This window comes from Akanthomyces muscarius, chromosome 4, assembly GCF_028009165.1.
Source record: "Akanthomyces muscarius strain Ve6 chromosome 4, whole genome shotgun sequence".
Classification (NCBI taxonomy): domain Eukaryota; kingdom Fungi; phylum Ascomycota; class Sordariomycetes; order Hypocreales; family Cordycipitaceae; genus Akanthomyces; species Akanthomyces muscarius.
Window position 1 is genome coordinate 3,634,135 of NC_079244.1, and position 23,508 is coordinate 3,657,642.

The 23,508-nt window shown below is 54.5% G+C and overlaps 8 protein-coding genes across 8 annotated transcripts; 2 read left to right on the plus strand and 6 right to left on the minus strand.

Annotated features, from left to right (window-relative positions):
- Positions 1-958: 958 nt before the first annotated feature.
- Positions 959-2,826, minus strand: LMH87_011923 (uncharacterized protein; the record flags this gene model as incomplete). The annotated part of the gene is made up of 4 exons (XM_056201142.1): positions 959-1,068; positions 1,125-1,305; positions 1,359-2,713; positions 2,781-2,826. The coding sequence occupies 4 exons, from the start codon at positions 2,824-2,826 to the stop codon at positions 959-961; spliced, it is 1,692 nt and encodes a 563-aa protein (XP_056052923.1).
- A 1,025-nt stretch (positions 2,827-3,851) lies between these two features.
- LMH87_011924 (uncharacterized protein) lies at positions 3,852-4,349 on the minus strand (the record flags this gene model as incomplete). Its single annotated transcript, XM_056201143.1, has 3 exons — positions 3,852-3,914; positions 4,057-4,172; positions 4,238-4,349. The coding sequence occupies 3 exons, from the start codon at positions 4,347-4,349 to the stop codon at positions 3,852-3,854; spliced, it is 291 nt and encodes a 96-aa protein (XP_056052924.1).
- A 1,763-nt stretch (positions 4,350-6,112) lies between these two features.
- On the plus strand, positions 6,113-9,255 carry LMH87_011925 (uncharacterized protein; the record flags this gene model as incomplete). Its single annotated transcript, XM_056201144.1, has 4 exons — positions 6,113-6,146; positions 6,290-6,371; positions 6,433-7,696; positions 7,747-9,255. The coding sequence occupies 4 exons, from the start codon at positions 6,113-6,115 to the stop codon at positions 9,253-9,255; spliced, it is 2,889 nt and encodes a 962-aa protein (XP_056052925.1).
- A 284-nt stretch (positions 9,256-9,539) lies between these two features.
- On the minus strand, positions 9,540-10,376 carry LMH87_011926 (uncharacterized protein; the record flags this gene model as incomplete). Its single annotated transcript, XM_056201145.1, has 1 exon — positions 9,540-10,376. One exon carries the CDS (start codon positions 10,374-10,376, stop codon positions 9,540-9,542), a length of 837 nt encoding a protein of 278 aa, XP_056052926.1.
- Positions 10,377-10,940: 564 nt separating this feature from the next.
- On the minus strand, positions 10,941-11,679 carry LMH87_011927 (uncharacterized protein; the record flags this gene model as incomplete). The annotated part of the gene is made up of 4 exons (XM_056201146.1): positions 10,941-11,164; positions 11,230-11,345; positions 11,405-11,430; positions 11,668-11,679. The coding sequence occupies 4 exons, from the start codon at positions 11,677-11,679 to the stop codon at positions 10,941-10,943; spliced, it is 378 nt and encodes a 125-aa protein (XP_056052927.1).
- Positions 11,680-13,204: 1,525 nt separating this feature from the next.
- On the minus strand, positions 13,205-13,822 carry LMH87_011928 (uncharacterized protein; the record flags this gene model as incomplete). Its single annotated transcript, XM_056201147.1, has 2 exons — positions 13,205-13,501; positions 13,562-13,822. The coding sequence occupies 2 exons, from the start codon at positions 13,820-13,822 to the stop codon at positions 13,205-13,207; spliced, it is 558 nt and encodes a 185-aa protein (XP_056052928.1).
- Positions 13,823-19,159: 5,337 nt separating this feature from the next.
- On the minus strand, positions 19,160-20,216 carry LMH87_011929 (uncharacterized protein; the record flags this gene model as incomplete). Its single annotated transcript, XM_056201149.1, has 2 exons — positions 19,160-19,995; positions 20,057-20,216. 2 exons carry the CDS (start codon positions 20,214-20,216, stop codon positions 19,160-19,162), a joined length of 996 nt encoding a protein of 331 aa, XP_056052929.1.
- A 657-nt stretch (positions 20,217-20,873) lies between these two features.
- On the plus strand, positions 20,874-23,220 carry LMH87_011930 (uncharacterized protein; the record flags this gene model as incomplete). The annotated part of the gene is made up of 7 exons (XM_056201150.1): positions 20,874-21,036; positions 21,109-21,189; positions 21,255-21,462; positions 21,699-21,832; positions 22,166-22,393; positions 22,451-22,616; positions 22,668-23,220. 7 exons carry the CDS (start codon positions 20,874-20,876, stop codon positions 23,218-23,220), a joined length of 1,533 nt encoding a protein of 510 aa, XP_056052930.1.
- Positions 23,221-23,508: the final 288 nt, after the last annotated feature.

The window sequence follows — 23,508 nt, forward strand, 5'->3', positions numbered from 1 at the left end:
GCAAGCAAATGCTCTTGATTAAATCAGCCGCCAGCATGGAGCACCATGCCACGCCACGACATTTTCAAATCTCGAGACTGTGCCTGGCTGTCTTTGGTAAAAGTTGTTAACCTTTGTGACGGCAACGATGATTTGAGTTTTATCAGGGTGGAAATTCCATAATAAACAAAGAAAGACGGCGATAACAATGCGGGAATCAGACATATACAGACAACATCGCCATTTTTTCTCTTCCTAATGTTTTCTTCGTTCATAGTACATGCTTCAGGTTATGCCCATCCGTCCATCCTTACATGTCTGGTCGGCAGTCCTTTTTCTCCTCTATCCCCTTATCCATAACCAGTAGCCCTTTTGTTCAACATGAGTCTATGCAAATCGTGGCAAGTAGACGTAAATAGTATTAAATGATAGGACATGAGGCAGTGCCCCCACATCGAAAGTATACCGGTATACGCAGGTATGCGCAAAGAATGACAACGCCAAACGCCATAGCACACGGTACATCATCCGGATAGTCAAGGGTCACTTTCCCGGGGTCATTGGCCTAGAGAAGGTCGTGTCAAATGTAAGACACGCCCCAAACTGGGTGGTAGAGAAGGCCAGGACACCAATCGCGCGTCAAAAAGAGGCATACGTTGCAGCGTGACACGACACTCCTGTGCTGTGGAGTCATTATCCTGGATTGAAACGAGCAAGCCGGCTCTAGTAGATGAAAGCACGACCTAGAGACGCTTTCCGCGGCAATTGATCGAAAAACAGGACGTAAGAGATCATGTACAGCATCCCAGGGGTATCAAGTAATACGTTGGCAGTCCTAGAACGCAACAGATGGTATCAAAGTCAGAGAGGTCAAGAAAAATGCCAGTCCCGGGTGGGATACAATTTCACAAGGAGCCCAGCGTAGGCGCACGCGTCAAACCATGGGGCACACAACAAAGGAAACGCTTCACGAGGACGCTCATTTCGGCGGCGCTCCGGCTGGTGGGGTACCATCTCCTCCGCCTTGCTGTTGTTGTTGGTACATCAGGGACTGATACCATAGGGCCACGTAGTTTTGATAACCGCCATCTGCAATTTATTCGTTAGCAAGGGCTGTCAAGAAAGCGACGGGGAGTCCGACTTACACTGTGCATATGGATCCGAAGCGTCACCTGAAGCGCCTTGTGGCGGCGCGTTAGTAGACGGTGGCTGCGAGTAGTTGTTTCCGCCGCGGTCGCTGTGTCCGCGGTCGTGATGGCCGCCGCGGCCTCCGCCGTCATGGCGTTCACGGCCGCCTCTACCGCCGCCTCCGGTATTCTTTTGTTTCTATGAGCCGATTAGCGAATTCTTCCAATAAAAATACAAGAACCAGCACTTACCACTGCTTCCACCTTTTCGTCAATCAACTGCTTGGCGCGCTCGATGCTAGCAGGCGCGCCAATCAGCGAAATCTCGCGCTGCACCTCGCCCGGGCCGGACGACGACGCCACGTTGATTTTGCATTCTGCTTGGGACTGAATTTCGCGAATAGTCTCGCCACCCTTGCCGATAATCATGCCAACAGCGTCAGAAGGGACGTAAATGGCTTCCGTAACTTTGCCGGGAGCATCGTAAGGATTGTTGTGCTGGTTGTAATTGTCGCGAGACTGGCCACCGCCGCTACGCGACATAGGAGGAGGCTTGCTGCCACCGGGAGCTGCGCCTTGAGGAGCATCGGTACGACTGTCACTATCGACAATCTCTAGGATAAAGTCCTTGGCACGAGCTGTGGCCGTCGGAGTGCCAATCAGGTTGACAGGTCGCAGGCCATTGACACTCTTGGACTCGTGCACAATATTGATGTGACACCCCGAGCGCTCTTGGAGGTCACGGATCGTCTCCCCACCACGACCAATGATGAGACCGACAGTCCGGTCAGGGACCATAATTTGCATGTGGTCCTCGCCATCGCGAAGGCCGCCAGCAGCGTCTTGGCTAGGCTGTTCTTCAGCACGATTCAGCGCACCCATCCCACTGTCTTCAATGATGCGGTTGATGGCATCCTTGACCTCAGCACGGCGAGCTGCAGGACCGCTGATTCTGCACTGGCGGAAAGGACCACCATCGGTTGGAGACAGAAATTGCACACGGCAGCCGGATTCGCTTTCGATTCTGCGCAGGTTTTCGCCATTGCGGCCAATAATGAGACCAACGAGGCTCGATTCGATGGAAATGGTTTCGGAATCTTCATCGCCACCGCCCCCAGAGCGGATAGGCGAGCGGTCGCGGCCCTTACCGCCGCGAGGAGAGTGCCTGCCACGGGAAGGCGGGGACCAGGATCGGTCTCGACCGTGCTCGCGACCGTGACCGCCACGACGAGCATTGTGGTGGTCGCGCTGAGGTGATCTCGATCGTGAGCGTATGTACGGTCGGTCCGAGTTTCGGGATTCGGCGCCATAAACGAGGGGTTGGTCGTAGGAGGCGACGCCCTTGGCGGCGGCAAAGGCACGGGCTTTGGAGAGAACGTCATCAAAGCTCATAGTGCCTGAGTTCACCGGGCGAATGGCGCTCAGGTCGACGCTACCAGAGGCCGCGGGGGCAGGCAGGCCCTGCTGAGAAGGGGCGCCGTAGCCAGCGCCGCCGGCAGGAGGGCTCTGGTAGCCGGCCTGAGGAGCGCCTGGTGGAGGAGCATACGATTGGCCTGGAGCGCCAGGAGGTGTCTGCGTCGATGCAGTGCCCGCAGGCTGTTGAGCGGCTGGAAGCAGAAAAAAAATCACGGTCAGCATGAGGACAGGCACTTGGGCGCATAGGTATAGTCTCACCAAGAGCCGCGAGGATGCTCTGAATGTCCGGTTGAGGCTCGGCCATTATTGCGGTGGCAACGGAATGCGTATCAAGCGATGTGAGGAGAAAAAGAGGAAGAGGTATAATTGCAGAGAATGTGGGCGAGAAATGAGTAGCAAACTAGAAGTTGTACGACCAATGAAGCAGATGTCATGCAATAAATCACACAGCAGCGATTGGCCACAAGCACGGGACGCCTTAGAATATACAGCGAATGACGAACAAACGAATAGAGAAACGTTGGATCACGCGATAAATTCTAGTCATATACGTCCAAACGAAGGGAGAGGAGTAAACTGTCAAACGCGACTAGACCAGAGAGAGGGTAAGCTGGTCAGACAGATGTGTACTATTCGTGCGCGCAGATGCGGCGAGGCGGCAAGAGTGATGTTGAAGAAATTGGTCCGTCAGCTACGACGCCGGCGATTCGGATAGGCCCTTCGTACCGCGGAGGTAAATAGTCGCGTCGTTGTCGGTGGTTGGCAAGGATGAAGTTGTGCAGGGCAAAAAGGGCAGCGACTGGGGCCGTTGTCGTGGGGTGAGCTGAGATGAGGTGCATTTTCTGATGCAGAAATTTGGCAATGTGACCGCCTTCGGAATAATAATATGCCAGCTCCGGCGCGAACTGGTGGGCAGATGATGGAGGTAGCTTTTTGCGGGGCAGTCGTACAAACAGTACTTGGTCTTTGACATATGACGAGTCCTTTGTGCTGCTGTAAATATGGTTGGAGTTGGAATTTCTCTGCGGCGCATAATTATGTTTGATTCAGTCAAGATAGCCAGTATTATAAAGGTAGTTGATAAAAAAACAAAGCGATCCGTTTCCATTCAGGCCAGCCGGTCTCTGGTCTACAGACGAGATGATTCACCTCGAATATGACAGACTGTCATAGGGCTGAGCCGCGCTCGTATTCGATCGAATCACGTCTGACATCACAGCATCGATGGCCAGGGCCATCGACCGCTACGACAGCCCGCCATATACCTGGACATCTCTCCAATAGGCAGGATTCTTTGTATGCGCCGCTAGGCTCGGTATATATAGCTGATCACAGCGCATGGCATTCATTGAGAGTCTTGCCGTTTTGGGCAGCAGCGGCTTCTTTCGTCGCCTGTGAGCCAATCAGTGCGCCATGCGGGTTCATCACGACCAGTGAGTCAGCGACTGAGAGCAAAAGATCGTTACTTTACTGGTACTCCAGTCTCGATTACATATATCTGATGTCCTAGATACTGTTTCGGTCTTGCGCTTACCAAAAAGAAACGAGATCGTGCTTGTTCCAGTTTGACCGGCTCAGGTGCCAAGACGGGAGGCGGCATGTCTTTGTACCAAGGGATAGGAAGTACGATGTCTTTTTGGCTACACGCAACTAATCTGGGTATTTAGTTGACGAACGCGGCTCCGTGTCCATCACAGATGTCTGGCAGCGCTCACCTGGACAATAGCCAATAAGTGGCTCCTGCCCGGCTCGTGAGAGCAAGAATGGCCCCGGTGCGACAGCCGGGTCGTGATGGACAGTCGCGCAATAGGACATTGTAAAGTGCATTTGTTTGGTTTTCCTCGCCCTGTCGTGCTTTTTTACCTCACCATCCTTTTTGCAGTCCTGCATGTAATTATCCCGCCAACCTAAAGGTGCTCTCACCACCGTCCTAATAGCAGCTACCTACAGCACCGCATTCTCTCACACCTCCTCGAAAACGTCGCAGCATAATCCAACTTTTTTTCTCTCTCTTGCCACAAGCCGCAAATATACAAGTCGGCATTCGCAATGTGTACTCACATAATTATTGAGTACAAGTGCGGTCACCAGAGGTCGCGGGGCTCCACTAAGTGTAAGGTGGCCAAGTGTACCGAGCGCCGGGACGAAAAGATGCAGAGTCTGGAAAGTTGCTCCCAGTGCGAAGACAAGAAGAAGTGGAAGTCAGCGCGCTGGTGCGAGGAGGGATGCTGTGCTGATGGGTGCTGCTGTTGTGTTGTCATGTAATGCGGCCGGCCTGGTAAGTGAAAGCGCAATGTGCGTGGCAATCAAAACAGCTAACAGAGAATGATAGCGAGGGGATTATACCTATGAATAATGTAAGCGTATCGAAGCGACAGAATTTCGACAATATTTTCTAGAGTTTTACAGTTTCTGAAAGCTGGCGTTTTGCCAACGGGGAAAAACAGCGATGATGGGAATAACCATGCGCCACCTTTCTCTGCCACACGCCGCAAGCTGCATATCCTTCCGCCTGGCAATGTCCGAACTGTCGATGCCAGACTCAGTAGTTACCAATAACTACTGTCACTGGGAGCAAGGTCTGGATACCGCTGCTGCATGGAGGATGGCAACGCCACTTGGTGGCTTGTGGTCTTATCACAGCAGCCACGGCGGGGGCACTGGAGCTCAAGAATGGCGCACGCAAACACAGCAGTGAGGCAGCCTGCGCATGTTTTGTTGGGTAGAGTTCTCCTTTGTTTACTAGTATATGCGAATTAATGCAGCAATTGTTTGTCAAGCAATGGTGCATTGATGGAGTGTCGATCATGTGTACACCCCAGTGGTTCATGGCCAGACGGCATGGCGAAGAGTCAGGCACCCGTCCTGGCGAGTCGTGAGCGGCATGGGGCCTTGACGAACCAGGCTGTAATGTAAGCTTCTCGCAGATGACAAACTAACCCAGTTGCCCAGCCCTCTGACAACTGCTGGGTACTCAGCAGGTGGTTAACGTTACTAGCAACAAAAAAATACAGCCCGGGATATAATTAGTTGGACGTTGATGCGACGTCGCTAGCGACAGCCTGGTCGGGGTCAGCCACTAATACAGCCTCTGCCTGCAAGCCGCCATGTAGAAGCATACCAGTAGCGGCCTTCAGGGCACCCCCGGTATTTAGCGCTCTCGTTCCAGGAAGCTCCAGCAGTGGCAGCCACTAAACGGCCCCAAAGCACCCCCGCTCCTCCACCAGCTCCTCCCCCAGTTTGCCCTGTTCGTCCCCCCAAACCCCCCAAAGGGCCTCCAAGGCATCCCCCAGTTCTGACGCAGCCCGGCTCATCCTACCCAGGTACCCTGCCTGGCCTGCGCCATCCCATCCTCAACACACCACTAACCTGCCTAGCCCGCCGCCATCTGGCCCATCCAGCCAACTCCAGCCAACTCCAGCCAAGCCATGCCACGCGGGCGGTTCCCTCTCCGGCCTGCGCATCCGTCCTGCTGCTTGCTTCTTGCCTTTGACATCCCAGCTTGCCAACTCTCCATGGTCTGAGACCCTGTTGCTCGCCTCTCTCGTCCTGTCCCCGCGAACCACAGCCGCAACCACGTCATCACGGCCATGGCCAAAAAGGCCCGTCAAAGAATCAGCTATGGTAAGCCTGCCCGCTCCGCAGCCATGTCTCGTGCTCTCCGCACCCAACAGATGCATCCGCTGCTTCTGTCTTGACGCGCGGAGGCATTGCCATACTGCTAGGCCCCTAATCTGTCCTCAGCTTTGCTAATTAACTGCCAACAGTTCTGGAAAATGGCAAGTCCTCGGCCGGCGGGCACCGACTCGGCGTCAACGGACTGGCCGTAGACTCCAACAATGGCATACTGTACGCATTCGAATCTCGACACGATATTGACCAAGACATCCCTTTCTGACTTTGATCACAGCTACTCTGGGGGCCGAGACGGCATTGTCTGCGCCTGGGACCTCAACCTGCCCACCGAACCCTCAACGAACACCGCCTCCAAATTTCGCGCGCAGACGCAGGCGCACATGCACTGGATCAACGATATTGCTCTGGCGCAAAACAACACGGCTGTTGTGTCTGGATCATCTGATCTTTCGGTCAAGGTCTGGCGCCCGTATTCGGAAGAGACCAATATTGCGCATACAATCGGCGAGCATGCCGACTACGTCAAGTGTGTCGTCGCATCCACCACCGACACCACCTCCAACACCATTGTTGCTGCCGGTCTAGACCGCAAGATTTGCTGGTGGGATCTCAACGGCAAGGGCAAATCTCTGGAAATCGATGTCAAGGGCGAAGAAATTCCTGAAAAGGGCTCCGTCTATTCCCTCGCTCTTGGTCGCAGCATCGTCGCCAGCGGCGGCCCGGAAAAGACCATCCGCCTTCACGACCCGCGCTCCGGCGCCGAGGTCTCCAAGCTCATGGGCCACCTCGGCAACATCCGATCCCTTCTCATCGACGATGCCGATGACACCATCCTCAGTGCTAGTGCAGACAAGACCATCAAGCTCTGGAGCGTTCGCGGCGGACGATGCATGTACACTTTTACCATGCACGATGAGAGTGTCTGGTCTCTTTATTCCAACGACCCGCGTCTCGGCATCTTCTACAGCTCGGACCGCAATGGTATGGTTGCGAAGACCGATATCCGCGGCAGCTTCGACGATGTCGACAATGGCCTGAGCCTGGCTCTCGCCCAAGAGCACATTGGTGTGTCCAAGATTGTAGCTTCCCAAGGCCATATCTGGACCGCCACAAATAGGTCATCCATCAACCGCTGGAGCGATTTTGATATAGAGCAGGAACTGGGTTTGCCACAGGCTCACCGACACCGACGATCCGTTTCAGCCATCTCGGGCAAGACGCGTCAGACATCGCCGCCCAATGCCGGCGGCACCAAAAAGGAAATCAATCCACAATCTATTCTCAAGCTATCAAGCATGGGCATGTTCCTGCCCAGGTCAAACCTTGATGGAGAGACGGCTAATGATGATGGTCCCTCTCGAAGACCCTCGGTAATTCCTTCGGCGGAGCCAGAGCAAGAAATTAAGCCTATCTTCAATGTACCCGAGGAGACCATTGAAGGTCAATTTGGTCTTTTGAAACACAAGCTTCTCAACGACAGAAAACGGGTGCTGACCCTGGATACGGCTGGCGACGTACTTCTATGGGATCTGATACAGGTATGTTACCATGGCCCTGTCTGTTTTGCCCATTTGGCTAATTGTATTAGTGCAAACCTGTTCAAAGTTTTGGAAAGCAGCACTTGGAGGATGTCGCCGATGTACTTAACACAAGAGCCGCCGTTGCTCCTTGGTGCTCTGTTGACCTTAGCTCGGGCAATCTGACCGTGATTTTGGAGCCGTACAACTGCTTCGACGCAGAAGTCTACGCCGATGAGCTAGATCTGGAAGACAAGATTGATTTCCGGGAGGATCAGAGAATCAGTCTTGGTCGGTGGATTCTGCGGTACCTCTTTGCCAACCTGATTGATGAGGAGATTAAGCGCGATGAGGCCTATCGCCACAAAATTAATGAAGAGGTGGAAAAGAAGATTTCTGCAGCCGCTGCCAGTGCGCCAGCCATGGCTCTCGGTCCAGCTGCTCTCGCCTTCATCGATAACGCGGCCACTCCGCGCGCTGATGGCCTGCAGCCTGCAACGACGCCTGGCATTGGCATAGTCAACACACCGGGTGTAGCTGTTGAATCGAGCAGCGCTTCGCAGGTCGGCCGCCCGTCTGCCGACAGGGGTGACTACTTTACTGCTGGTATCGCTCCTGTTGACAATCCGCCTACTGTCAGAACTCCAGCGCCAGAGACGGCGGAGGGTAAGACCTCAACTGAAAATACGGAGAAGTCTAAGGACAAGGAGAAGCCGTCGGATGGTCCCAAGTCGCCCAGCACACCGTTTGGCAAGAAGTTCCGCATGTCATTCAGTTCCAAGAAACTTGGGCGCTCGGCCTCGCAGGCGACGCAGGAAAAACCTGTCGTCGTGGATGAAAAGGCTGTCGAATCGGAAACGTCTTCCAGCCACGAAAAGGAAGTCGACGATAGTTTCTATGGCATCATTCAAAAGATTCGCCATGAATACGAGAGACAGCTCTCCGATTCGCCGGACAAGCTGGTCGAGACACGCGTCACCCCGAGTCTAGCCGTTGATACTCCGGTACTAAAGCTGCCGCCTGGCACCAAGGTCATTATCCAAGAAGAGACGTCGGGCGGGAGCTCCAACGTGTACCAAGGCACCGTCGAGAGCGTTGGCCGCGACGCCGACATTATCGAGCAAAAGGCGCCCATGTGGCTGGGAGATTTGCTCTTGCAGAACCAGGTCCCCTTCAAGGAGCCCATCAAGATTTCCTTTGTCCTGCACCCGCTAGATGGTCTGCCGGCTGTCGCCACCGACGGCAGCAGCCGTCTCAACGCCAACCGCATGCTGCGTGTCAAGAAGATTTTGGGTTACGTGGCTGAGCGCATCGAGCCGCCGCCCGGCCCCGATGAGGAGGGCGCGCAGATGGATCCAGAGGAGTACTTAGAGCTGTACTGCAACGAGCAGCTCCTGGAGCCGACGCTGACGCTCGCTACGCTGCGCACGCACATCTGGAAGGGAGGCAACGACATTGTCCTCTACTACAAGACGAATGGCCGCAAGGAGCTGCGGCCATTACCCGTGCCGGAGCCCGAGCAGCCCGAGCCGCAGCCAGAGGAAGTGCCAGCGAGCCCTGCGCCCGTTGCCGCAACTTAGACGCTTGCATAAATTGGTTTTCTTTTCTTTTTGGATTTACGTGCAGTTGCTTTGAGTCATGGATACCCAGCAGGCTCTTTGTATCAATCTAATACAGCCCGACGTCGCTGTTGATTTGTCATGATGTTATATATTGTCATATGCTGTATTTAGCGAATAATCTGATGCTTTTCGTTTTATATACACAAGCTGTTTCTTTGGGTAAATACAGCGTCTATCATGCAGATCTAAATATCGTACACTTTCTCCTGTCACGCATTCTCTCCACCTTTTTAACACCATCTTCATGACGGCATGCCCAACGTATTCACCACCCACTGGTAGCTCCCCAGGAAAATGGCACCGCCTATCGATATCCACGTCACTCTCGGCGCCAGGCCCGCAAAGAAGGGCCGCACGCCCTCCTCTCGCGCCAGCCTCCCAAAGACGGTCGCCACCGAGACCCTCTCCGGTGACAGCATGACCCTCGTCTTGAGCACGTCGAGCGGCGTCGTCGACGCCGCCGCCACGGCGCCCGCCGCGCTCCCAAACAGCGCGCTCTCGGCCGCGCTGACCTGCTTCCGGCCCGTGACGCCGCACCGCCAGCGCTTCATGCCCTCCCACAGCGGAAACTGGATCACGGTGAACGGCACCTCGCGGAAGACGGTGATGCCCCAGCCGCGGTACAGCTCCCGCCAGACGGCCGGCAGCCCGCCGGTCGCCGACGCGGCGAGGATGGCGCGCAGGGCCCGCGCCGACGAGCCCCCGTGCTGGCCGGCCTGCGCGCGCTGCTTGACGACCTCGGTGGGCACGCGCACGGCGCACGCGGCGACCTCGCCGAGGCTCGCGGCGGCCATGTGCGTGAGCGCCTCGCCGCCGGCGGTGCGCGGGAGGCGCGACGCCAGGTATTGCTTGGTCGACTCGTAGGTGCAGAAGAAGAAGGCGGCGCCGGGGGCGGACCCGACCACCGCGGAGCCGATGCCCCGGTAGATGCCGGCGAAGCCACCCGAGGCGAAGAAGCCCGACGAGGACTGCAGGCGCGTCTTGAGCGTGTCGAGCGGGAAGAGGGAGAGGTCGACGGTGGTGCCGGCGACGGCGCCGGCGACGAGGGCGGTGCGAAACGGCGTGGGTTGGTTGTCCATTGCTCGGGTGTGTCGTGTGACGAGTAGGTTTGGGGGGGGGTCGGGAAGGCGTGGAGGAACAATTGGGCCCTTTGATGAGCCAATTGATTGGTAAAAAGGCCCAAACGGGCCGGTTGTGGGAGGAGGTGTCGCGTGCCGATTTAAAGCGGGATTTTTTGTTACTTCGTCGTGGGCAAAGCAGTCGTCGTTGCGTGATGGAAATTGGGGGAGTTTGGTTGGGGTCTTATCGATATCACGGCTGGGAGCGGCCGAAACAACGGAGCAACACCTCGGTAACCGGGCTACCCTGGACAAGAAATACGCATTTTGAAGGGTTGGTTTCTCCGCGCTTGGAGGTGGTAATTAAATCACTAGACATCTATTTGATATGAAATCTTCGATGGTGTGTACTTTCAAGTTTGGAGGCCGATATTGCTTTGATATGATCAAGTGGTGAGGTGACGCGTGCATGCATCGATAACCCGCATGTTGACATCACCACACATATTATCTGTACGTAAAGTCCATAGAGACCATTTGTTTAAAAAAACACACAATGCTCTGTTAAGAAATTATGCAGATAGATTACATGCCCTCGTGGCTACTTGTTCCGCTCTTCTTGGACTCCTCGGCCATCTTCTTGGTTCTCTCCTGGAGCTGCTCGACCGACTCGCTGGCCGCGCCGTGGCCCTTGTCCGCCTTGACGGCCTCCTCGCTGTCCGAGGCGAGCTCGCGCTTCCAGTGCCCGGCGCTGTCCTTTTGCTTGCGGAGCGAGTCGAGCTTGTGCTTGTCCACGTCGTCGTCTGTGGCTGATTGCGTTAGTTTATTTTTCTTCTTCTTCTCCCCTTCCTGAAGAAGACGGGGTGCAACGTACTGGAGCTGGATTCCTTGTGCGAGAGGACGCGCGACGAGGAAAATGGCATGCGTGATGCTGGCAGAGCGGCGCAGCGAGCGACGCGGGGAAGAATGGTCCTGGAGGCAAGCATGATTCTGCTTGTCGCCTTGGTCAGTAATTGATACCGGTCAGTTGCAAGGATTGTGATCCGTACGTTGATTGGAGATGGGATTGATGGGACTGATGCGGTACAATGGGTGTAGTCGGATGTTTGGTGGTCGAAAAGAAGGCTGATGAAGAGTGTAAAGAAAGAAAGGAACAGGCAAACGGCCCATAAATGCTAAAAAGACGCATCCAATTGCCAAATGCCCATTTGCGTGCATCACAGCTGTTCCTGGTGGTGTTGTGACGTCAGCATGACAACAGCATCGGCTCCTGGCCCCCATTGAACCGTGGCGGCGACAACTTGGCGGATACATCTTTATTCATCGATGCAGGGACACGGCAAGGGTCTCGATGATGAACCACTGACGGATCTCAACGTCGCAACAAGGTGGTCTCGTCGATGCTCCCATGCACGGCGCCAGCCTTGATCGTGAGCGTCGACGGCACGCTAGCCTGTAATCTACTTTACAACGGCAACACCTACAATTACAACAGTAGTGGTATACGTAAGGCACATCAATGTGTCAATGAACAACATATTAAGAGTAGAAAGTCATGTATTCATCTGCAGGCTGTCAAGCCGCGGTATCAACCAGCGCCGTATCCAAAATATGTGCACTTCAAAAGTCGCAACACCACGAAACTCAATGGTTCCAACAATAAGCCAGCAATAAAGGGCCCCTCTGCTACCATCAAATACCCAAATCATAAAAACCTCGCAGATGCTCCCAGGATGAAAAACAAAACAAAGTAACAACACATGCTAGTCCCATAGCCAGGGACAGAAATATAAAGGCAAAGATCAAACCCAAGGCCGAGAACCCTTCTCCCAGAAGATGCCAATAAACCAAAAAGTCTTGCCAAGCCCGCTCGCGGCAGGCAATACTAAATAATAAGGTAATAAATGTAGTCCCAAACCGAAATGATGGATGGACCGAATTCTCAAGTTGCTCGCCGTCATTTGTACAACAAATCAGAGAATGAGACAGAAGCGTCGCATTCCCAAAACAAATCGTCGCACAGAAATAAGCAGCCGAAACACGGCAACGCAGAAAAGATAACACCAAAGTCGGCAGGCTTCGTTTGAAGAAGCGTGCTTCGGCTCGTCCTTGACGGCAGCCAACCCAAGAAACAATTGCCCAGGTGATGAACACCATGAATAATAAAAACCCGGTCGTATCCCCAGTCATAAAAAAAACACCGCCTTTCTAGAGTCTGTTTTGGAAATTTGATGCCGTGGAGCCTCATCTCCGTAATGAGACCACACAAATTTTTTGTGATGCGATGTGCCGCGCCCCAGACACAAGCATGCGAAAGCCGTAAAACGCAGACATCGCTTCGAGATCCAAATGTAAACCAATGTGTATGCAAAAAAACAAAAGTAGTTCTTCCGTGTCAAACGCCCGTGTATGTCTCAAGTGCCTTATCGAGGCAGACAAAATGAAAATGGGAATAAAACAAATCCAAAGCAAGTGTGGTATCGATCTTTTTTTTTCGTTGAAACGCGCCGGTATATCCTCATATAAAGTTCTCGTGCATAAAACACTGAAACGGGGTATGTCGATTAAGTTGCTTGTACAGTGCGAGCCAGCAGTCGAGCGGCGGACGAGGCCTCGCAGTCCTCGCCGCAGGGGAATACTTGCTCTGCAAGAGGAGTCCAGCCAGGAAGAAACCACACCAGAATTGGTCGTTTTATTCTTTTCCATCACGCCCACCAGAAATGAACAGCGCCCGAAGGAATACAGGGAGGCATTCAGTCGGAAGTGGGGCCGTGGCAAGACGACCGCCTATTCCCGTCTACGCAGCGCAACTCGTCAAGAGAGCACACGAGGCGGGAAGCGGCAGTGTCTTACCAGCGACGGCCCATGTTCTGCTGCATCCTGGCGGGGGAGATGGAAGGGGGCGGGCTGGCCATGGTAATGCCGGTGAGGGGGTTGATGATGGGGATGGCATTGCGACCCCTGGCAGCGGGCTGGTGCAGTTTGAAGCTCGACTGCTGGCTCTGGAGAGAAGGAGGAGGAATGAAAGAGGGCGAGGCAGAGTTGAGCGAGAAGCCGGGAGTAATGGACTGCGGCTGCTGCGTGGGCGAAGACTCTGGCGAGTTGCTGGCCAGTGAGGATCGCTCCGACGAGGAAATGGAGACGAGCTGGAGGGACTGGTCAGAGAAGGTCGGGGAGGATGCGCCAGAAGAGTGGTCGCTACTCACGTCGCTCTCGGTCAGGAGACCAGGGCAGAACTCCATGTCATCTTCGAGATCAAACGAGCGGACGGCCTCGAACTTGGTGCGGAAAGCGGAGAGGGCGGCCGATTCATTGATCTCCTTCATGCCACGGACGCCACGGAACTGCCGCTGCGAGTTTTGAGAGACGGAGAGGCGAGCTGTCCGGCGATTGCGACCGCCGTGGTGGTTGTGGGAGACGGGGCCGGGTTGCGCCGGCATGGCGCCATATGGGTAGTAGGAAGCCATGGTATGTATTGTGATGGTGTCCGGTGCGAATCGAAAACGGCGGTGGTAAAGTGTATGGGTCCGAAAGAATCGTGTTGGGCAGTGTGATGAACTCTATTTGATATGAAGATGGCGGAAAATGATGAAGCTATATAGCAAAGAAGTGTACAGCGGGTGATACAGAATGAAGAGATGAGAATGGAAGATGGAGAAGGTACATGGAGGAGGAGGAGGAGGAGAAGAAAAGAAAGGTTGGACAGTGGTGGGTGTGGGAGGGGGGATGGTTTCGGCTTGGGTGACCTGGGTGGGCGAGGAAAAGGTGGGTGTGAGGACGGAAATGTGGGCGGACAAGATGGAGGTATGCACTGACGAGAATGCGGTGGGCAGGCCTCAACAGGCGGACAGGACAGTGGAATTCAGTGAGGACAGGCTGCTAATGGGAGGCTTACAGGCACCAGAGGCCCTGGAGCGAAGCGCTGTAGCACAAAGAAGCTTTGCGGCGAGCACGGCAGTGCCGGGGTTTGGGTGGAGGGTGGCATGGCGAGTGGGGCTGTGAGGCGAGTATCGAATAAAACAACAGAAGCCGTATCCACCATGTTTGCCACTAGCCATTAATTGGTCAGTGAGGGGGCAGGTCTAAGCTGCAAACAGACTAGAGGGGATTCTGGGATTACTGGGTGGGCCCCCAACGGTACGGTGTGAGCTGGGCGTGATTGCACTGGGCTGTCCGGAGGGCTGACTGCTGGAACAGTTGTTGAGGTTGGCACTGGCACCAAACCTGCTGGGCAGCGAGCTGGTTAGCCGTTTCGTAAGCTGCAACCCTGTCGTCGTGGTGCAATCAGCTTTTGTAGCTGGCCAGTGAGAGGCGCCGACGAGGCGGGCACCATTCCCACTTGGTAGAGCGCACGCACAGCCCAGCAGATGGCGAAGGCCCCGTTGCCACTGCTGCCAGGCAAATACAGTGCCAACACAGTGCAGCGGGAAACCCAACTCAGCCTGCGCAGGACTCTCTGCGGCGGCCATCTACAGGTCAGGCGGCAACTTGCAGGGGGCTGCACATCAGTTTTCATGCCGTAAAGGTGGCTGGGCGGTAGGCGCAGAAGGGAGCGAAAGAATTCAGGAGAACTTTACAAGTCGGCATTTTTGCAGAGCATCGTTGGACGAATACTTTCGAGGCCAGATAACATCAACAACGTCAACACAAATGCAAAGGGCTCTACAGGCATGACCTCGGCCGCTCGAGGGACGAATGACCCCAGGCACTCTGCTCCACTGAGCATGCTGTCCTCCATTCCAGCAAAACAAAAAAAGTCACTTGACCGCTCTCGCCGCCTCGGGATGCTCCATAAAAACTGCGTCAGTTGAGCCCAAACCGGCTCAACCCTGCTGGAGAGGCTTGGGATTGGCAGAGCGCTGCCACGGCCCACGGTGTCTGCACTGTGTCCGCCCAGACGCCTGCTTCACAGTGCCAGCTTCTCCAGGTCCTCCCAGGCTCAGGGCTCCAGTGCTTGAGGCGCCCTGCCAGGCACAGCAGCAGCCACTGATCCCTGCCAAGACTGGCCTCGTCCTGCATGTTAGCGCCGGCGGTGGCGAAACTCTGGCTGGACGAGCAGTCGACTAGTGAGCTGCGGACAGACAGGCACAGCATCGGCCACGATGAGCGAGGGAGGGGAGCGTGGGGAGGCAGGCGTGGCAGGCAAGCAGTTGGCAGGGTGTCAGGGTATCTGCTCAGTCGCCGCCAGCAGGGGACGGCTCGCAGCAGGAACTGGAAGCAGGGACGAGCACCATCTCCGCCTGCCCTGGGCGTCTACCCGACATGCAGGCCACTCTCGATCTACATGTGCATTCGTTATCACGACACCATCAGCCTACCAGCCAGCACCTATTCCTCAAAACTCCCACGGTTTCACGCTGCTCGCCTCTTCCATCAAATTGTGACCTAACCGAACCCATTGTTCGTATTGCATACAGTCAAATGCTAAAGCTTACTCTCTCCCTCACCTGGATGACTCGCCGGTATCCTCATGACCTTCTCAGCGCCGATGCCGGAAAAAGAGGGGTACATAGTATCAGATACGCCATTAACCTTCTTCCCCAGTGCCACCAGGCCCAGTGCAAGACTCAAGGGAAGAGGTGTGCTCGCTCGACATCATAACTGGCCGGTGGCCAACTGGCGCCCCGGTTCTAGGCTGCTGTGGGCTGTGCTGCGAGCGCATAGTGAAACCCGGCGACCCCTTTGGCCACTTTCGTCATGCCAGATGATGGCACTGTGGCTTGATAATGCCGACCTATTATCGACTCCCACGCATCTGCGCCGCTGATAGACTATATTCCGGCACAGTCGTCAATTGCCTTGGTGAGAGCATTCAGCCCATCGAAACCGGCCGAAGCCAGTGACGTCCCTTGGCCTCGTATTCTGCATGGTATACAGTATCGCATATCGCAACCTTTGAGCTTCATCTCCCTTTTGTTCTTGTTCCACTTGGAGGGATCTCATACAGTGTCAAAACCTCACACAGTGTTCACCCCTCTTTGCGTCTACCTGCCTGCTTGCCTTTGCCTGCACAGGGCCGAGAGCTGGGGAGAGCTCCAGCGATGTGAGACAAGGTCTCGAAACATGAGCAATCAGCCTCGCCCCCGATCCCTCTGCACCAAGCCTAAGCTTATCCGTATGCCACCTCGCTAGGGTCAATCTCCTTGCGAAGTTGATGCATGCAGAACATGAGACAAACCGGCTGCTCGCTTGAACTGCAGCCAGTCTTGCTGGCGCATATCATCAATATCACCATGGACTATCGTCACAAAACTCATGCCATGGCTTGTCCTCCCGAGATTCACGATGCCATCGGGAGGAAGCAATGTCAGTACTCTAGGAGTTCACGAATTCCAGTACTTGCTCAATTGTTCCGCACAATATTGGCTTCCTCACCAGGCGACAGGATTACTTGACTCACTTTGTCCGGCTGGGGAATTCCGTCCGCCCCCGAAGCGGCATGCCATAACAGCTATCCCCCAACTGTCCCCAGTTCCGTTTCTTTTATTATTCTTCCAATTATAGATTTCTGAATTCTTCCCGCCCTTCACCAAGGCACACGGCTCCCTCCACCCACTTCGGCATGCGAATTATGGGTTCCTCACCGGCAACGAGACAAAACGGTCTTCGTAAAATTAATTATTGTCTCTACTTTGCCATTGTGTAGGAAGAGCTACGAATTTACCTCCACAATATTGTCCGTCTATCAAGGCGTTGCTCTGCCTGCCGCCTACCCACTCCCAGCCTCCCTGTGCCACTGCCCGATCTGTACCTCGTACACAAGCCGACACTAGTTAGCAGCAGCTTCACGAACAATAAGCCCATGCAGAGGAGATATCCGGGCTTACGCCTGTTCTCAATCCGGCGAGGCAACGGGACTGGCAAAGGGAAAAAGAGAAACCTGCTACTCGGTTTAGATACCAGTCTCCGTATGTTCACAGGTAGCACGACCTTATCAGCAACGGCCCTACGCCTACATTAGAACGGATAGCCTACTTGCTCACTCACAGTCGCCGTCGCCCACACGACATCCCTACGAGGACCTTTACTGGTCAGCCACATCATGCCGCTGCAGGAAGTTTTCGGGTCCTGTAGCACATCATGTACTGATAGGTACTGGCAGATGCGCAAGCAATGAGATACTACACTGGGTCTTGGAAGATGCATCTGCGGCACCAAGTACAGAGTACAAGTAGCTAGACCCGACTGGTAAGTTGGGCTGGTCACCACATCCCTGTCGCTGACCGGGCTTAGAATCTGTAAGAATAGCCAAGCAGCGCTTTTTCTCGATGATGAGAGGAGGCTGGCAAGCCACCACCAGCGCCTAATGCGATGCCCAAGAAAAAAAATAGTTCACCGCCACTCAACACACATCATGCGTGACTTGCGAATTTTTCTAGCCATCAAGTCTTCCTTCTTTTTTCAACCGGATAGTATCCTGTGACATCCGGAGGTGCACGGCATAAGTAGTGCACCTCGCACAACCTGGGTAGTAAATCAAAAGAGGCAATTCGATCCGCAATGTAAACCTCGCTATATACCAGGAACACCCCCTTGTACTGCCATCGCAGATACAAGCCTCGTCACACTAGGAGTGGGCTGGTCCGACACCTTCGCTAGACAGCCAGGACAGGATACGACAAAGAGCGAACGCACAGGCAGTCCTGGGTGACATTGTGGTACGGTACATCACACGACGGCACATTTCAATATTAGTTAGAAATTAGAGGTCAGCTAGGATACTAGACCGCAGCTCAGATCGGTGGCGAATCATGCGGTCAAATCGGGTTTCACGGGCCGTGGCTGGCTGGACCCCCAGACCGGGAATGCGACTTGACTTGGCGGCCAAAATATGCTCAGGTTGTCTTCTGTAGATGGATGTATAACGTAAAGTGGCTCATGGAATGTGCAAATTTGCTGGAAAGTGGCTTCCACATCGAAGAGCCTCGTAACAGTGCTTGATATGATACGGAATATGTGTCTGCCGCGACACGGACCAGCTTAAGGTACTGGCGAGAACAAGCAGTATACAATGCTTGCCTCTATATAAAGCTGAGCGTTCATTGAGGAGAGAACGTTCAACTTGTCGTGTGTAGCAAAAGTAAGATCCAAGGATTGAAAAGACTGCGCGGGCTGCAGCTCTTGTTTCATTCCGAAAACGAATCTCTGGGACGGTTGTCTTTGGGAGTCGGATGATGCGGGCAGCTCAGCTAAGGCTTGCCGAGTTGTTGAGAGCGATTACTAGGCTGATACGGATGAGCCAGTCTAAAAATTAGACTGGAGATGCCTGGAAGAGCGTTTGCGTGTATGATTCTATTTGTGGTGTCATGGCCGCAGATATGGCCACTCATGGAGAACGACGAAGCACAACTATAGCCGGAGCTGCTGCTAACAAAATAAACAAAATTGATACAATGCGCCGATTATTCACAATGAATTGTGAACGATGACCAGTGCATGTCTGCGCCGTGCGCTGTGGCATCGGCCCGATGTCAAGAATTGGGAAGTAGGACATGCTGCCCAGCCTTGGAAAGCGGCGGCTATCTGCCCACCGTGCAGCGTGAGCCACATCTTTGCTGAAGAGTCGATTGTCGACGAAAGAGCCATTTGATTTCACATTATTCGAGCCGAAGTACGGTCAGTACACTGCATCACTTACGCCAGCTTCAACGACACATTCTGTAACCCAAATGGCAGAGCTGCAATGTAATGTATGTGGATTTAAGTTGTAACATCTGATATAACAGAACCAATTCAAACGCCATAATACGCCATAACCCATGGTATCATATGCCTCGTAAGAAACCTGCACTCCCTCAGGTCGTCTACCGATCCAAGCTGCCTGCCTTGACAAAACGATTGATTTGCTCCCTCGTCAGCTTCTCATTGTACTTTTCGTAGCACTCGTAAAACGAGATAATCTCCTGAGTCGCATCCACCATAGACGCAATGTCGACCGTACTCTCGGCCAGCCACGCCGCAAAGTGCTGCACCCGGGTGATGCGCGCCTCCTGCTGCTTCTCACGCGCCTCCTGCCCGGAGACAACCGGCGGCGGGGGCGGCGGTAAACCGGCAATGCCGCCTCCTCCTGGCATCATGACACCACCACCCTGCGCCTGGCTGAGCGCGGCCTGCGCGGCCGCCAGCCCCGCTGCGGCCGCCGCGCCAGCACCCTGCTGCCCAGGGGCGACTGAGTTCGGCCGCAGAACCAATGCCAGCAGGATGGCGACGAGCGCAATGATATGCGGAGGGAAGAGTAGCGGCAGGTCGGTCATATAGTGGTCGTTGATGACCGACTTGGCAAGCTGGACATCCTCGTCGACGAGGGCCAGCTCACTGCGGAGCGAGGTGAGGGTGCGGTAGGGCTGGTGGACAATGAGCTGGGAGCTCATCTCGGATATGAGAAAGAACTCGCACTCGCCGATGCGCGAGGTGTCGAGGCCGATGAAGTCCTGCCAGAGCTGGCGCGCCTCGGTTACGATTAGGCGGATATGCTGCGGCGACTCCTCCATCTTGCAGGCGAGGTAGATGGCCGTTGTGATGACGAGGTACGGGTTCGTGCGGCGGATCTCGACGCGCGAGTAGAAACGCTTGAGGTAGACCTGGGCCGTGGCCATGGCCTGCTGGCGGATCGTGAGGCGCTTGCCGAGGCGGATGAGCTCTAATGGGGAGGGAACAGGTTAGCAGGGTCGTGTCGGCAAGGGGACTGTGAGGAGACGCACGTTGGTTGAAGAAGATGGCGAGGTGCCGGGGCTGCGACAGAGGAAACATGCGCACCAGATCGCCATTGTCTTCCTCGAGCTTGGTGCGCATCGTGTTCAATTGGTCCTTGGTAAAGAGCCAATAGCGCCGCTGCGTCGAGTCCCAGTAGTTGGCCGACATGCTGGGCAACCGCCGGGCTGCCGCCCTGATGAAGCTCAGGAGAGGGGCCTTGGAGTCAGCATGTACAGGATCGGCCGGGATTCCTGGAGTCGTCGGCGGCTGGCTGTCGAGATCGGGGATGTCCGGTTACCGCATGCTGGTCAAGTTCTCGTTGCCAGTGTCGAGATGCCTGTACTACACGCAGATAAGGTAGGGAGATTCTGCGGGGCGATAAACTTGAGGAGTACACTAACAAACTCCCCAATAACTTGTATGGCAGAATGTTAGACTAGGTCCGAGCGGACGTCTGTCCACCAACCGGCGTAGCTGCAAATTGGCTGGCTGACCACCACCAGGTGCGGAGCACAGGTAGCTTGGCTTTCACTTTTTTACGTACCGACATGGTTTCCGACAGACAGGGAAGAGCCTCTTCGACGCCATCCGACGCTTGCCATCATTTCATTCCACCTGCATCAATACTACCACACAAGCTGCAGCAGTCTTCTTTTGTGTACCCTGCAGAGCAGCTTTTCAGCAAATAGCAGTCCCGCCCGACCATGCTGCTATAGCATTGCGCCTCCGACAACGCGAAACGCGATCGACCCCCCCCCATCCAACACCCCGGGGCTCCCGACCGCCCCCTTCTAGACGACTGCCACGAGCTATGCTGGTGCCATTATGAGTGTGTCCACGGGGATCCAGGAGGCGAGGAGGGCATTCGTCAGCCCTGAGCATGACCACGAAGACCTGCTCGAGCTTCTCTGGAACTGCCTCGGGCCCAGCCCTGACGGTGATCTCGACTACAATGGCCTGCAGCGGGGTTTCCGTCGACTCGACCATCGTGAGCCGCGCGCATTCCAATGCAACGCGAGAGAGAAAAGATGCTGACTGCTTTTTTTTTCAAACTTGATAGCGATGAAGAATGCCGACTCGATGGTCAAGAAGATTCTAAACGAGGTCGACAGCAATGGTGACGGCAAGATCCAATACCAAGGTAACACCAGCAGCGTCTTGCAACCCAAACACCCGGAAAGGCCACTATGGACTAATCCGATGCAGAGTTTAAGAGCTTTGTTCAGCGTGCGGACAGAGAACTTTCCTCCCTCTTCAGGGCGATAGACAAAGATGGCAACGGAAAGCTCGACAGGGCGGAGCTCAACGCCGCCTTCAAGGCCGCCGGCCTAACCGTATCCAGCAAAAAGCTTGATTGCTTCTTCAACGACATGGACGTCAATCACGATGGATATATTACATATCAAGAGTGGAGGTACGTTTTATTCCTTTCCAATCCTGTCAACTGCGCACTTTGCAGGCGGATAACCTGAGGCCGGTGCTCGTGGTTGGTTCGACGTCATCTGCCACTGAACCGTCATGTGGCGTCGCGCCTGGTGCGCCGTCCGCAACACCACCGCAGCGAATCTAAGCAAATCGATCAGCAATAGTTTCCGCCACGAAACTCTGATGACTTTTTGGAAACGCTCACAGCTGACTCCCGCGCAACAGATATTTTATGCTCTTCATGCCCGCTCACGAAGCAGACTCGAAGCTGCAAGCCGTTCTAACATATTACGACGCTGTGGTAAATGTCACACCCGAAGGCGATTCTGTCGTGAGCGATGATACTTTGGAAGGCTTAGGTACGGAAAGCACTTCCAGCTCTCTTCTTGACTCTCTTTTTGGCTCTCTATTCAGGATAGCCACCCCTGTGCCTTCTCCCTCTCCTCACACTTCACAAGCATATGGTGCTTCGCAACCATCATTATCATCTTCTTCTTCATCATCATCAAGAGACGAGGGGGAGGCAGTTATGTTTTTGACGGATGATGACGCAGAGGCGGCGGCAGACGTGGTCGCTAAACTGCAAAGAAGAAAACCCAGCGATGGCACCCCAGTATATGATGAGACTGAAGACGGCGATGTTGGGTTAAAAACCAGATCTTTTAAACTGACAGACTTTGCCCCCCAACCAGGTTACTTTCTCGCGGGTGCCATTGCTGGAGGTGTGTCGCGAACTGCAACCGCGCCTCTCGACCGATTAAAGGTCTATTTACTCGTGAACACGCAAAACCGCGGCGAAACGGCGGTAGCGGCGTTGAAGAGAGGCAAGCCACTAGCTGCGCTAAAAAACGCGGCGCGACCTTTTAGTGATGCCATCAGAGATGTGTATCGGTCAGGAGGAATCCGGGGTTTCTTTGCTGGTGAGTGAACAGTCTCACACATGTATCGCATCACGTATGACCTAACACGATGAACAGGTAACGGATTAAATGTTGTCAAGATTATGCCGGAGACGGCGATCAAATTTGGCTCGTATGAAGCAGCCAAAAGAGCGTTTGCAAACGTGGAAGGACATGGAGACCCGCAAAGGATAAACAGCTTTTCGAAATTCACCGCTGGCGGCGTAGCCGGAATGATTGCACAGTGAGTGACGGCGATCAGAGATTGGGTGAGCTGCATACTGACTGATGACAGATTCTGCGTGTACCCTCTTGATACTCTGAAATTCCGACTGCAATGCTCGACGGTCGAGGGCGGCCTCAGTGGCGTGGCATTGATGAAGCAAACGGCCGTCAAAATGTATGCCGACGGCGGCATCCGCGCTGGGTATCGTGGCGTGACAATGGGCCTGATTGGCATGTTCCCGTACAGCGCGATTGACATGAGCACGTTCGAGTTCCTGAAGACGACGTATCGCGCAAAGATTGCCAAGCAGCTGGGCTGCCACGAAGACGATGTGGAAATTGGCAACGTTGCGACTGGCATAATTGGTGCGACATCGGGTGCATTTGGAGCGACAGTGGTGTATCCGCTCAACGTGGTGCGGACGCGCCTGCAGACGCAGGGCACGGCGATGCACACGGCGACATATACCGGCATCTGGGATGTAACGCAAAAGACGATACAGAAGGAAGGCGTGCGAGGTCTGTACAAGGGCTTGACGCCGAACCTGCTGAAGGTGGCACCTGCGCTGAGCATAACATGGGTTGTATATGAGAACTCGAAGAAGGTTCTCGGGCTGCATTAGCGAAACGAGGGCTGCAATGCGTGTGATGTTGCATCACATTTTTGATTCTATTTGTTTCTGGCATGAGGGAGCGCAGATGGCTATCGCACAGTCAAGGAGGGATACTCATTTTTTGCACAGTATATTTTCAACGTAATGGGGCGAAAGCGAAGCCATGGTTTGGACGAGTCTCGACCGGAGAGACTGGTCTGGGTACTAGAGAGCAGACTTTGACACTGATACATACATATAAACAATAGGGCTGGGTATATTTCTTTCGTGGGCTTGTTCTGGATAAGGCGCGACGGA